The 14,688-nt window shown below is 37.7% G+C and overlaps 1 protein-coding gene across 7 annotated transcripts in view; it reads left to right on the top strand.

Moving 5' to 3' along the window:
• APAF1 (apoptotic peptidase activating factor 1) overlaps positions 1 to 14,688 on the top strand; it is a 104,460-nt gene that overhangs the window by 65,821 nt on the left and 23,951 nt on the right. For 6 of the 7 annotated variants that reach the window (XR_010411379.1, XM_064590753.1, XM_064590754.1 and 3 more), the window contains 4 exons: positions 311 to 436; positions 2,444 to 2,563; positions 4,489 to 4,605; positions 7,067 to 7,192. Coding sequence is in view for 5 of the 7 variants with exons in the window: in XM_064590753.1 (XP_064446823.1) it covers positions 311 to 436; positions 2,444 to 2,563; positions 4,489 to 4,605; positions 7,067 to 7,192 (489 nt within the window). In the remaining 2 variants the exon portion in view is untranslated. Of the gene's footprint in view, positions 1 to 310; positions 437 to 2,443; positions 2,564 to 4,488; positions 4,606 to 7,066; positions 7,193 to 9,311; positions 9,447 to 14,688 lie in introns of all 7 variants that reach the window. The other variant, XR_010411380.1, reaches the window with a different exon arrangement.

The raw sequence follows: 14,688 nt of genomic DNA, 5'->3' as shown, positions 1-14,688 counted from the left end.
TCTGTAAACAATATATCCCAGTGACTAGTCATTATCTGGGTGTTTTTACAGTTATATAATATTCCATTATGTAGTTTATTCAGTCAGTTCCCTGTTGATGGTCATTTGGGTTGTTTCTAGTTCTTTTGATATTAAAGATAAGATGCAATGAATAATCTTTTGCACAAGTCATTCTGTATTTTTGCTAGCTTGTTTTTGGCCTATATTCATAGAAGTGAAATTACTGGTTTACTTTTGCTATTTTTAATATTCTTGATATGTTCAAAATGCTTAAGAATGTGATTTCCTGTATGCTATGTTTATTCTGTAGTTGTGGAATATGGATTCGTATTTAAAAGTGGCTGATTGCAGAGGACATTTAAGTTGGGTTCATTGTGTGATGTTTTCTCCTGATGGATCATCATTTTTGACATCTTCTGATGACCAGACAATCAGGGTGAGAAATATTAAGATTTTCATTTAGACATTTGTTGATGTCTACATCTAACAAACTAAGAAATTGATGAGCAGTATTGGGGGAATTAAAACAAGAAACTACTAGATTAATATTTATCCTTGAAAAGTGCTGTTATATGGACTGTAACAGTCTCATTCATCCCATACATGTTCACTGAGTATTACCACGAGCCAGGTGCTAGAGAAGTACAATGATTAAACTGTATTTTGGTTAATTTAAATATTTACTAGGTAATATATTGACTTAATTTTTGACTCTTTTCTCCACTTTAAATTTCCATATCTAATTACTTGCCAATTGTAATGGATTCTGCCTTTCCATTTTCTGTCATTTATTTCTACTATTTATTTATTTATTTATTTATTTAAGAGGGGGTAGAGAGAGAGAGGTAGGGGGCGGGGAAGAAAAGAGGGAGAGGAAGAGAGAGACTCTTAAGCAGCCTCCACGCCCAGTGCAAGTCCATTGCAAGCCCATCTCACAACCCTGAGAGCATGACCTGAGCTGAAATCAAGAGTCAGACACTTAACCAACTGAGCCACCAGGTGCCCCTATTTCTACTTTTTCATTTCAAGTTTAGGTGCTCATTACATGTTGCCTCTCTCTCTCTTTTTTTTAAGATTTTATTATTTTTAAGTAATCTCTGCGCCCAACATGGGGCTCGAACTCACAGTCCAGAGATCCAGAGCCACACACTGTACTGACTAAGCCAGCTAGGCACCTCAGCATGTTCCCTCTCTTAATGTATTAGTCTTTGCCACAGTCTTTTCTTTTTTGGTTTTCTACATGCTGCTTCTAAGATATTGTCTTCGTGTACAATATAGTCATGTCGTTTTTGCTCAAAAACAGATAGGGTTCCCTTGTCTACTAAAAATAAGTAGGTACTCCTAAATTTACACTGAACTTCTCCACAGTATGGCCTCATTCTGGCTTCAGTCTTTCTTTTGGTTTATTCCTACAGGTAGCCTACAATGGACTGCTCACATTTTCCCAATACCCTGTAGTTCCCTGCTTCTTTTGCTTATGTGGTCTCTTATGTTTGGAATACCCTGTTTCCCTGTCTCTCTTCTTGTTGAAATGTTAACAATCCTACAAGTTCCCCCAAGTCTTCTGCAAAGCTCTTCCTAATATTCCATTTGGGGGAATGTCTTTCTTCTTTAATGTCATATAACTCTGTGTCCTTTTCTTATGGTACTTACCAAATTCTACTTTGAATTTAAGTACAGATTTCTTTACTTCTCACCTTCAGTACTCCACTGCTCCTCCAGCTTGTTCACATGTCTTCAATTGTAAGGTCTGTGAGGCCAGGGACCCGAGTTTATCCCTGTGGCATCTAATATAGTGTTTTATACACAATGTAACTACAGTTTTTTTTAGTGTTTACTGTATGCTAGACATTGTGTGAAGTACTGTACTTATGTTTTCTAATTCTCACAGCAGTCCTTTTGTCAGCTGAGGAAACAGTCACAGGAAGGTTATGTCACTTCTGCTTAAAGTGCCAGTCTCAATAAATGAACCAGAATGTAATTCATCTCACTGCTTCCTTCATCAAGAAAGTCTTGTTAAAAAAAGATGAATCATATCACTAAGCATACGGCTTATAGTTTGTTAGTGATATAGTTGATTTACATTCTGGTACAGACTCCTTATCTTGGCATCAGACAGTTTGAGGACTAGTAGGAGTTCTTACTTTGAATAACACTGGGTTAAGTAACCTGCCCAAAGTCACAACTTTAGGTGGAACTAGAGTTCATACTTGGGCATTTTGGCTCTAGCACCCATTACTCTTAATACTAACTACTACTCATTATAGCATGTAATTAACAAATATTTGTTGTTGAATTATAATCTAATAATTGAAAATTTTTAGCATCATAGGTATTTTGAGTATGAAGCATGTTTTGTATCTTGCTTTAAGACTCTAAGCCTTCTCTTTACATATTTCAGGATATGGTTATCTTATTTTAGTTTTTTTAATCTCTTAATTAGCTCTGGGAGACAAAAAAAGTATGTAAGAATTCTGCTATTGTGTTAAAGCAAGAAATAGATGTTGTGTTTCAAGAAAATGAAGTGACGGTTCTTGCAGTTGACAATATAAAACGTCTGCAGGTGAGTATTTTTTAGAAAACAATGGGAAAAATTGTTTTGATTGAACTCACCATTCACATTTTTCTTGTTTGGTTTTGAACTTGGGATCAGGCATAATTGTGTAGTATCTAACAGGTGCTCAGTAGGCATCAGTTGAATAAATATGTGGGTTTTGAGCTGAGGTCCAAATATGCTTGTATTTAGAAGTAAAAAAAAGTGATACCTTGTCTCACTTCATTCCTCTCCTGTTGGTATCTATGATCACATTCCTTGATTTGCATAGAGTCCAGGAGGAGAACTTGAGACAGACTGAGGGCAGGACAAAGCTTAACAAGCTCTAAAGCTGTAAAGCTCAGCTTGATGTGGTGGAAAGAACAGTGTCTGTTCACTCAGGAGGTACAGGTACAGCTTAAGTTTTACTGTCAGCTCGTTTTATATGATGTTTGAGTAAATTGTACACTTCTCTGAGCCTCACTTTCTTCACCTGTAAGGTCCTTTCTATGTTCAGCAGTCTGACCTGGTTATAGGGTGAAGGTGGAATCCAAATTCTGGAGACAGATATGTGGAAGTAAACGGTCTATGGCATGTGGTTATTTCTCCTTGTCTACTGTCAGGGGTCAGAGTCAAGGTGTGAGACACCCCTTGTTCTGTATTTTACACGTTGTACTATCGTCTTTAGTATGTTGATGTCGAGCTCCTAATGCCCTGTGTTTCTGGGATGAATTGGGATATGGAATTGAATGTTAATGCCTTGTTACTGATTTTTAGCAGACTTGGGATATTTTTCATTGCAGCTTTCTTGTCAAGTTCAGTGTCCTCATGCTTGTATTACCTTTATTAAATTTGTGCAACCTTTCTTTAATAGTTGTTGTAACTGTGAGACTTCAAAAAGAAGTCTTCTGACTATAAAAGTGTCATTCTATATCAATGATTGTGGGAGAGTTTAGGGGATAGTTATAAACTTGACAATAGTTCCATTTAAGTGAACAAAACATTTTTTAGTCACTACTTAGGAAAATATGGAAATTGATTTTTGAGAGAAAGAAGATAAATTCCGCTTTTAGCAGTTCAGTCTTCATTTTGAATGTCTAATAGATAAGAATCTGCTGGGTAAGATATTGTAAAATAAAGCGTACCTTGATTGATACCCTATAATCTTTGTACCTGAAACAGATATGACTTCTTATTTGATGTTGAAAAATGATTTAAGACTTTTAGATTGTAACAGAGAGAGGTAGCTGACAATTGATTTAAGCTTGAGATGTAGTTTCCTGGGTCACATGTTTTAATCGGGTGATGAGACAACTTTACTAATGAAACGTAAAAAAATAATTATTAGCATTGGTACATATTATGAAATTAGGTAATCTTAGTTTAAGCATTATAAGTCCAGTCACCCAAATTATGCTTATGGGTTCTTCCCCAGAACTCCCTTCTCCCCCACTCAAAAAGATAAAGAATTTTAATTTATACTGTTTTGTGAGCGATTTAGAGGATATAAAACCCATTTTTATTTGAATATGGCTTTTTATGTATCCTCAGTCCCGTTTCACTAGCCCCCTTGAAAAATATCCGAAAAGTGTACTTTAACAAACGATAGCCCTATTAAAATGGGCTTTGTGAAGAAATGGAAAACTGGGTGCGGAGCTAGCTGTGGGATTATAAATCAGACAGATGTGTCTCAGGTGGTGGGCACAGTAGCTGCTTTTTAAACCTTTTAAAGCTCATTTTATTTTATGAAAATGTATTTGAACTACAAAAGTGAAATGAAATGAAGGCGTGAAGTGCTAAATGCAGCTCTGAGACTAAGATAGGGCTTTGTTGTTCCCCTGGGAGCTCTTGTTGGTTATTTTCTGTTTCATTTCATTTTTTCAATTGAAGTCTGTTCTAAAGAACAGAAATTGCTCTTGTAGCCTAATAACTGATTGTGCCTTATTTTTCATTAGCTCATTAATGGCAAAACAGGTCAGATTGATTATCTGACTGAAGCTCAAGTTAGTTGCTGTTGCCTAAGTCCACATCTTCAGTACATTGCATTTGGAGGTGAAGATGGAGCCATTGAGGTATTCCATTCTAGTCTTCAGAGTCCTTCTGTGCAGAAGAGTTATTTATTTAAAATTAATTATGTTGTCTGGTATTTTAGCTTATACTAAAGAAATCTTTCTGTGGTATATTAGTCATTCTTCTGTTAGACTAAAATTAATCTTACAGTCCTGTTGGTGGTATATTTTTCAAATTGCCTTTACTACTGTTGCTCAGACTTTTTGTCTTTTTGTGTTCTTATTCTCTACCTAGTTGTTTTGCTGTTCTCCAAGTGTATCAAACACTCTCAGAGATTTAGCTATCTGTGCAAAGAGCACTATTTTCTCTCCCTAGCCTTTGGTGTAAGTTTCCATTTTGGTACTGATAAGGTTCATTGGGAATGTCTGTGCAGGATTGCCTTATGCTTACCTGTTTCACCAACCCTTTCTGTTCTACTTTTGGTATTAGAAGTATACCTTTTTACCACTTGAAATCCTTAACTTATTAAAGAAGACCAAATAAATGTTAACAATGTAATAAAAATGATTTTATCACAAAAGCACTTTGTTTTTAGCTGTACAATAGTTTTTCAAAGAACGTTGGTTCCTTCTCTCACTTTTTCTCACCCAAACTTTTTGGAATTATTTCTTAATTTATTAATTGTGGCACTAGCCACATTTACTTTACAAGGAAATACACAAATATTCTCTAGTCTATATTGCTCCACAAAGAGGAGACTATATGTTTATACACAAAGTGAAGAAGGAAGCATTTAGAAGGTGATGTCAATGTTATTATATATTTGGGCGTTGTGGCATGGGTTCAGAGTTAAGGTTTTGTGTTTTTTGTTATTTTCATTGTGAAAAATTGTGAAGTTGGGTGCTGTTCTGAAGAAAAGTATATTGTGGATTTTTTAAAGCAAGGGATGGTTATACATTTACGAGTGAACCTTAGTCTTCCCTCTCAATCTCACCTCTCAAACTGGTGTATATTATTATTGATTCTTACAGGATCTTTGCTTCCCCCTTTTCTTTTTACCTTGTTGCCAAAACAGGTCTACATTCTTTTTGTTTTTACTGTTTTGAAATGGGCCATACAGATAGTTTAAGGAAATAATTCACAAAACACACATGTGCCTCATCCATATCCCTGTCCTCCTCAAAGTCATCAAATGATATAAATACTATATAAATGAATCATATGAGATTACCAGTATTTGACTCTGTATAATCTGTAAAATGGCATTTTCATGTGGTTGGGCCTCGTATCAAATAATGACAGCTACCATTTTTGGGTGTTTATCAGTTTCTCTCATGGAATTATTTTAACACCCTGGATGTTAGATGTTGTTACTCCTGTTTTACAGATGTCTAAACTCCTAGTTTCCACAACTTTCATTAAGTCAGTAAGTGGCAGAGCTACAAATCAAACCCTGGGTCTCTGAGCCACTGTGCTCAACTAGGATGCTAGCCTGCCTTTGCCCTGTAGCAGTTGTAAGATTGTCCTGCTCAATGGGGAAGGCTCTCACTCATTTCCCTTTGCTTTCTAAAGGGCCTTTTATTAGACATGCAGGTTAGGTTTGAATTTCTACAATGTCCTATTTTAGCATCATTTGTATTTTCCTTAGGCTTCCTTGAGTACATTTAATTTGGGCAAAAGAACTTTTTTTGTTTTGTTTTGGTGAGTTCACTTGAAAGCCTTTTTGACATAGTCATTAGTTTTTGAGTTCTGTTACCACTTTCTTAATCTCTGCATTTGGCATATTAGTCTTTATTTAATTAATTAATTAATTAATTAATATATGTACGTATTTGACAGAAAGAGACACGGCGAGAGAGGGAACACAAGCAGGGGGAGGGGGGAGAGGGAGAAACAGGCTTCCTGCGGAGCAGGGAGCCCGATGTGGGGCTTGATCCCAGGACCCTGGGATCATGATCTGAGCTGAAGGCAGATGCTTAACGACTGAGCCACCCAGGCACTCCGCCCCCCTGGCATATTAGTCTTTAGCCCTTATAAGTATTCTCAGTGTACCTCCCCAGCCTATTCATATCTTCTTTTCTGTTACCTGTTTCCCTCATTACCCCCTATCTTTCCTTGTCTGTGTTGTTTTATAAAGAGCTTGCCTTGTCTCTCATCCAGAATTTTTTTCTTTCTTCTCTCTAATCCATCTTAAATGTCATTTCCTTTTTGGAGGCTGAGTCCAGGCTGCCACTTGTTTGATGAATTGGGTAGTTGAGTTCTCAGAAGGACCACTGGTTCCTACTGCTATCTGGTCATTCCAGTGAGTGTTTTATTTTAGCGTGTGTATGTGTGTGTGTGTGCATACACTTGTGTGTATGTATGTACCATTCATTTGTGTGTCTTTAATTAAAATGAAAGCACTATGAGATGAAAATTTTATACCCTTCTGTAGTCTAATTTTAATTTAATGTCTTTGGGGTGTAATGCCTGGGTGTTGCTGAATTTCTTGGTACTAATTTTCTGTGCTTTTCTATTTTGAAGATTTTAGAGCTCCTAAACAACAGAATCTTCCAATCCAGGATTGGGCACAAGAAAACTGTGCGGCACATCCAGTTCACAGATGATGGGAAGACTCTTATTTCAAGCTCTGATGATTCTTCAATTCAGGTGAGGGGAAGGATTAACTTCCAACATCTGTAATGCTGACTCTAGCAAGGAACACTTTGGTTGTGGCTCAAATCTGGTGTGCATTTTAAACATTTCTTTAAGATCCTATTACTTTGGCCATACATTCAGATTATGCACATAGATTTAGATGAAACCCATACATGTTTCATATTTTTCTGTGGGTGAGGCAGACAATTTGACTTGTGAACAAACCCTCTACTGGAAGGTTGTTTATTTTGAAGATCAAGGAATCATTTGAGTTCCCCTGCCTGCCTTGGTATTTGGATTTGTATCAGTAAATATACTTTTTTTGCCAAATTTATATGATTTCTCTTTACTTTTCTTGATAGTAGTAAAATCTGATTGAAATAATTTTTTTTTTTTTTAAGAGAGAGCGAGAGTGCATGCATGCTAGCAGGGGAGGGGCAAAAGGGGTGGGAGAGAGAGAATCCCAAGCAGGCTCCACACTGAGCACAGAGCCCATCTCAGTGCTTGATCTCATGATCCTGAGATCATGACCTGAGCCAAAATCAAGAGTCGGATGCTTAACCGACTGAGACACCCAGGGGCCCCGCTGATTGAAATAATTTTATTCTTTTAAGGATAAGATGTTAATTATAGGGATGAAATCTGTGAAAAAAGAATAGTTTGTCATAATGAAGGATTATGGATATAGAGGCATTAAGCCTACTATATGTTCTTGAAAAATTAACTTTGTTTTTATCAAAGTTCCAATGCACATACTTTTAAAACTTAGGTAGTATTACAAAGCTCATTATGGAAAATAGACCCCCCCCATTACTCATTCTCCAGAAGCACCTCTTTTAGCTTCTAGATATTTCTTTTGATATTTACCTTCATGCCCCCATATCCCATGCTTATAATGTTACTAATTTCTATGTTTGAAAATTTACTAAAAATTAAGATGAACATATTAAGATGAAAATTTAGCTTTTTTTCTTTTCCCACCTGTGTTACCTTTGACATATGCACACACCCTTTTATCAATCCCATTATCCTAATACAATTATAATAAAATTTTGTTGAGGTCATTAGTGTCATTATAACTAAGTAGACTAAGTATACTATGAATGTGTTTTCTGCCTTAATGCAGTTTAGGACAGTTCTACCCTTGACTGGATGTGGTTTGCAATTATTTTACCCTAAAACTTTGAAGACTTTGTTCCATTTTCTCCCAGGGTTCCAAAGCTCATATTGAGAAGTCTGAAGCCATTCTGATTCCTAATCTTTTTCTCTGGAAGATTTTAGGATCTTCTCTTTATTCCTAGAATTTTGAAATTTCATGATGTTGTATCTTGGTGTGTATTTGTTTTATCCATTGTTTTAGACATTCATGATCCCTTCTCAGTTTGGAAACATAACATTTTTCAATTCAAATAAACTTGAATTTTTTTCTTTGCTCCCTCTCCATCCCAGTATGCTTTCTTTTTCTGTAAAAACCATTATTCAGATATTGGATCTCCTGGACTTTTCATGTAATTTCCTTTTTCTACATTTCATAATTTTATTTTTATTTATTTATTTATATATTTTTAAAGATTTTATTTATTTATTTGACAGAGAGAGAGACAGCGAGAGAGGGAACACAAGCAGGGGGAGTGGAAGAGGGAGAAGCAGGCTTCCCGCCGAGCAGGGAGCCTGATGTGGGGCTTGATCCCAGGACCCTGGAACCATGACCTGAGCCAAAGGCAGACACTTAACAGCTGAGCCACCCAGGCGCTCCAACATTTCATCATTTTAAGCTGTGCTCTATTTTCTGGGAGTTTTCTTCAGCTTTCTCTTCCAGCCCTTTCATGGAGCTTTTCATTCTACCATTTATTTATGTATATATGTATGTATGTATTTATTGAGAGAGTACGCAAACTGCAGAAGGAGAGGGAGAGAGAGAATTTTAAGCAGGCTCCACACTCAGTGCAGAGCCCGACACAGGGCTCAATCCCACAATCCTGAGATCATGACCTCAGTCAAAATCAAGGGTTGGACACTTAACCAACTGAGACACCCGGGCGGCCCTCATTTCTACTATTTTTAATGCTGAAGAGTCCATTCATATTCCTTTTTTTTTTTTTTTTAAGATTTTTATTTATTCATTTGACAGAGAGAGAGATAGCGAGAGCAGGAACACAAGCGGGGGAGTGGGAGAGAGAGAAGCAGGCTTCCCGCTGAGCAGAGAACCAGATGCGGGGATCATGACCTGAGCCAAAGGCAGACGCTTAACGACTGAGCCACCCAGGTGCCCCCCCATTCTTATTCCTTTTGAAGAACATTGTGTTCTTGTTTCATGGATGTGATATCTTCTCTGAGAATGGATGGATATAAAAATAATATATAAATTATATATAAATAATTTTTTCCTCAAAATGTAATTTTCATGCATAGTTGCTATTTCTTCCAAGGTGTTTTTTTCTGTGTGGTTGTTTTGGCCTCTTGTTTTAAAGGTCTTCCTCAGCTGTGTGGTGATCACTTTTAGTGTGGACACTAGAAGGCTGATTGAAAGCTCTGTGTGTTTACTGAGACCTTTTCTGGAAAACGATCTGGATGGGGAATCTTTGCTGTCAGTATCTTTAGGTCTTTTGTCCTGGTCTTGTCAGATTCCTAGAGAGGAATCTTCTGGTCTTTCTGCCAGGAGGTTATAAATCTGGCTGACAGGTTCTTAGAGCTAAGTGGGGAAGAGAACTAAGGATAGGTGTAGTGTCTCCTTATTTATTTATTTTATTTTTTAATTTTATTTTTTATTTTTTTAAAGATTTTATTTATTTGACAGAGACACAGCAAGAGAGGGAACACAAGCAGGGAAAGTGGGAGAGGGAGAAGCCGGTTTCACCCGCTGAGCAAGGAGCCCGATGCGGGGCTCGATCCCAGGATCCTGGGGTCATGACCTGAGCCGAAGGCAGAGGCTAAATGGCTGAACCACCCAGGTGCCCCAGTGTCTCCTTTTTTAGTGTGTAAACCTTCATTTGACCCCCTATTCTCAAAACTGTAATTCTTTCCTCAGTTGTGTTGGTGCCCTTTAATTCAGTCTTCTTTCTGGTTTGCTCTCATTGTTTGGAGGAACATTTTCTGCACTTTACTCTTTTCTCATAGTAACTTTGTATTCATTGACTGGTCTTTCCTTTTTCACACAATATTAGTTTTCTTGAACTCCTTGGAGTGGGAAAGGCCAACATTTCTAGCTTTGTAGCTCTCCAGTTCCTCCTTCTGTTTTCAGAGAGCATTAAAATACGGCCTTGTTCTTATGATATTGCTTTGCCCTGTTTCCTTCTTTTATTTTTATTTAGACCTTCTCTTTCCTTTGCTGCCATTAGCCTGTTCTACTCAATTTGGATTTTATTCCCAGCAGTTTCTGCTCATTATTACAGGATTGTTCTGGTTAATTTTGAGAGTTCATAGGTCCCAGACTGGTCTAGCCCTTCCAGACTGTACTGTAGTTGCTTTGACTCCGAGTCTGTTGCTGCTCTCCCGTTGGTCCACCGCACTTCCCAGTGAATGTCACTTGGCTGTTTTGGAATTCTCTTGTTTTTAGTTCTGTCAGACTCTCCATGCTGTTCTCTGCTTCTTCCCATATAGATACTGGGATGCAAGTCTTGCAGCTCTCAGTTTGTCCCTACTCAGTTGTATCTTGGGGTTTGTGGGGATACTTCATCAGTATCAACAACATGGTCTTGTTGTCTCTGCGTTTTTGGTTTTGCTATTTTAATTTCTTTGTCTGCTTTTAATAGAGGCTTCAGGGAAATTAAAAAAAACTATGCCTGCATGGTTGCCATCTTCCCATAATTCCTAATAGTTCCAGTCCTCGCCTCACCCTCACTCCCACCTCTGATGTCCTCAGTGACCTCAGTTTCTGAGCATTTAGTGAGTTCTCTAGTGTCAGTTTTGTTGCTTTTGTCTTTCTGTAATGCTTTTAGGATTCTATTTTCTTGGTCTGTTAAGTCATTTACCATTCTGCTTTTTGGACTCCAGCATTTTTTTGTTTTTAAGGATTTTATTTATTTACTTGTCAGAGAACACACAGGTGCACACAAACACAAGCAGGGGGCATGGCTGGCAGAGGGGGAGAAGCAGGCTCCCCGCTGAGCAGGGAGCCTGATGCGGGACTCGATCCCAGGACCCTGGGATCATGACCTGAGCTGAAGGCAGATGCTTAACTGACTGAGCCAGCCAGGTGTCCCAGGCTTCAACATTTTGTTGTCTTCATTCCCATTCTCTTGACTTTGTCATTGTAGTAGGGTTTTAGAAGTGAAGGAGATATAAATGCATATGTTCAACAGAAGTTAATGTGTGTTCTTTTATTTAATATATCTGTGTGTCTGTGTATTTCCTATCGTAGCAATATTTATAGTATTAAAAACTGTTTAGACAGGGCACCTGGCTGACTCAGAAGAGCATGCAACTCTTGATCTTGGGGTTATGAATTCAGGCCCCACATTGAGGGGAGAGATTACTTAAATAAATGTTAAAAAAAAAACTATTTTGAAAAAATCTTTTTATGTTATATCTTTGTGAGTTCTGTATGATTGGAATGAAATTTGGTTTCAGTGCAGACTCCCATGATACTGGTGTATTAGCTATGAAACTCAGCTTGATTTTCACCTTTCTTCCTCTCCAGATGGCTTTGAAATGGGTAAAACTAAACTACATCTGATGGAATTCTGCTGAGACATTGTATACTGTATAGTTTTTCTGTCAGAAGCTAAATTCGTAGGTTTAATGACCTGCTTGAACATCAAATATTCTCAGCCAGGGGGAGAATAATTTCTAGGAATATTTTTAGGATCGGAGTTAGATTATTTTTAGAAATATGAGTTAAGTGGTGTTTCATTCTTTTTTTCTGCTATACCCAGAATACTTCTTACATTTAAAATGTTTTAATGACTATAATTCATGTAATAAAACTCTTGGTGGGGGGGCACCTGGGTGGCTCAGTTGGTTAAGCGACTGCCTTCAGCTCAGGTCATGATCCTGGAGTCCTGGGATTGAGTCCTGCATCGGGCTCCCTGCTCAGCAGGGAGTCTGCTTCTCCCTCTGACCCTGCCCCCTCTCGTGTGCTCTCTCTCTCTCATTCTCTCTCTCAAATAAATAAATAAAATCTTAAAAAAAAAACAAACAAAAAAACTCTTGGTGGGTATTTCCAAGAATTGACTGGTTGGGTTTTTGTTTTAATTTTTTAGTAAATAATTAATTGGAAATTTGTCTCCGCCCTGCCCCCCCACAGCTTTGAGGTGTGACAAAAATGTATATATGTTTTAGATGTACATGATGATTTGATATGATAGGTACACATTGTGAAATAATTACAGTGATTAAGTTAATTAACAAATCTACACTTATGTCACATAGTTACCATTTTGGAGGTTTATTTTACTCATCTTTGTATCTCCAGCATGCCTGGCTGGAATTTAATAGGAGTTCAGTAAATCTGTTGAGCTGAACTAAAGTTAATGCCAAGATTTGTAAAATCAACTCACCTGCTTATAGCACCTAGAGTTGTGAAAATTGAGGTCTACTTTTGGTAGTTTTTGATCCTTTCTCTTGAGATAAATAAAGCCCAAGTAATAGCCGTGTTCACCTGAGCCAATGTATGAGAATATATTGACTCTCGCAGGTATAAGAAGATTCTTCAGGATTTTTAAAATTTAAATTTTGCTGTTTATACCGCTGAAAAAATTCCATAGTGCATATATATTGCAAAAATTATAGCTAATGGTAGAAACATCCCCAAACTCAACCTTAATACATTTGGCTAATGCTGGTGAAAGTTCAGCTGTTATGTAAGGTGATTCCACTAGTACAGTGTGTTTGAGTCCTGTCATCACTGCCTTATCAGAAAGCTTCTGCAACAAAAACTGTTAAGGCTACTCTTAATCTTCCCGTAGTGATTGTTAAATTTTGTATTCCATCGACTCAGGAACGCTCCCTGGCTTCTTGATGTGAAGGGCAGCAGTAAGAACCTAAGTCAGGATTGAACACTGAATCAGACACAGCTGGGAATGACAGTGCTGGTCACTCAGGAAGAGCTGTTAATAGTAGCCACTGATTCTCTAGTCCAGTAAAGCCAGAAAGTAGGAGAGAGCCAGAAAGTTCCTAGAGGAAATGGTGTAGGGTATTTTATGTTTAGTCACACTGAGTGCCTTTCCTTTCTGATATGATATGGGGAGGCAGAAAGCCTCTGTTTCTTCCCCTTCCCCCAGCATGTCTCTTTGAGTTCTTAAAATGCTGAAATTCCTAATTCATTCTCTTTAAAGCTCCTCTCACTTCCAGCTCCTTTTCTAGGATCCCCTTGTCCTCATACAGATACCCTGCTCCTAATATCCCACTTCTGTGAATGAGCACTTGGAGACAGAGAGAGAGATCTGAGAGCCAGGGCTCAGTGGGGAGGGTGGCTGCTAAGTGTGGAGCATAAAGGAGTAAAGAAAGGGGATAAGAGAAGTGTCATTTCTTTTACAGTTTGCTTAAAAACATTTCTAATGTTGAACCTTCACCAGTCAAAGACTTGACCCAGAATATCACTAATGTGCATACCTGTGGTGGTTGCTGATTTTTCTTTATCTTTTTATTCCTGATGTTAAAAAGTAGAAGAAAATTCTGTTCCAGTCTGCCTGATTTCCCACAGCTCAGAAACTCAGCTTCATCAGGCCCACTGGGCTTTTTTTTTTTTTTTTTTTTTAATATCTTCCCAAACTTTTTTCCCTGGGTTTCTTTTACATATCCTGTATTTCAGCCAGATTGAACTATGAACCAGTCCCCATAATCTTGACATGTTTTCCTGTTGCTGTGCTTTAACTCAAGCATTCATTTCCTTTATTTGAAATGCCCTTCTCAGGTTGTGAATCATACTTCCAGCCCATACCTCAAGTCTACTTTGAATGTACTGTCTCCATCATTTCAATTTCTTCTCCTCCCCTGTGCCTGAGGAATTCTTCCTGGAGCTTCATGTGAAAAACAATGTACTATATCACTTCTTTTGTCAATTTGAGGATTGCATTAGGGAATAGCTAATAGCTAAGATCTCTGAAACTTAGAAATTCCATGACTTGGTTTGAAGCTGCTCTGGTCACCCTGACCTTCCCTGGCAGGAGGGCCAGTACGATTCAATGGTTTCAGTGGAACTAGAATCTTCAGTCTTGGCCTAGCTTGTGGGGCTTAGGAAATTGAATATGTAATAGGGATAATTTTCTCTGGAAAATTTAATCAGATGGTGAGCTCACTAGCATATTGTGGCTTTTCTCTATCTTCTATTATCATTAACTGCTCTCCAAGCAAGTGAAGAAAATGAATTTTATTTAGGAGGAAAAGTATTTTATTTTACTCCTGGTCAAGGTAATTAATCCCAGCTTTTCTTCTCTTTATAAAATGGGAATACTGTATTCTTTCTTGGTGCTCTTCTTTGTTTTACCGAAATGCCATGAGGGCAAAAGATGTTAGGCAGTTGAGCACATACTACCACACTCCTCCAATAGGATATCATGAGGAGAGGG

This window comes from Mirounga angustirostris, unplaced genomic scaffold (assembly GCF_029215605.1).
Source record: "Mirounga angustirostris isolate CCGP_5_RB_7025 unplaced genomic scaffold, mMirAng1.0.hap1 SCAF_5, whole genome shotgun sequence".
Lineage (NCBI taxonomy): Eukaryota > Metazoa > Chordata > Mammalia > Carnivora > Phocidae > Mirounga > Mirounga angustirostris.
This window is presented reverse-complemented; position numbering and strand designations above follow the sequence as displayed.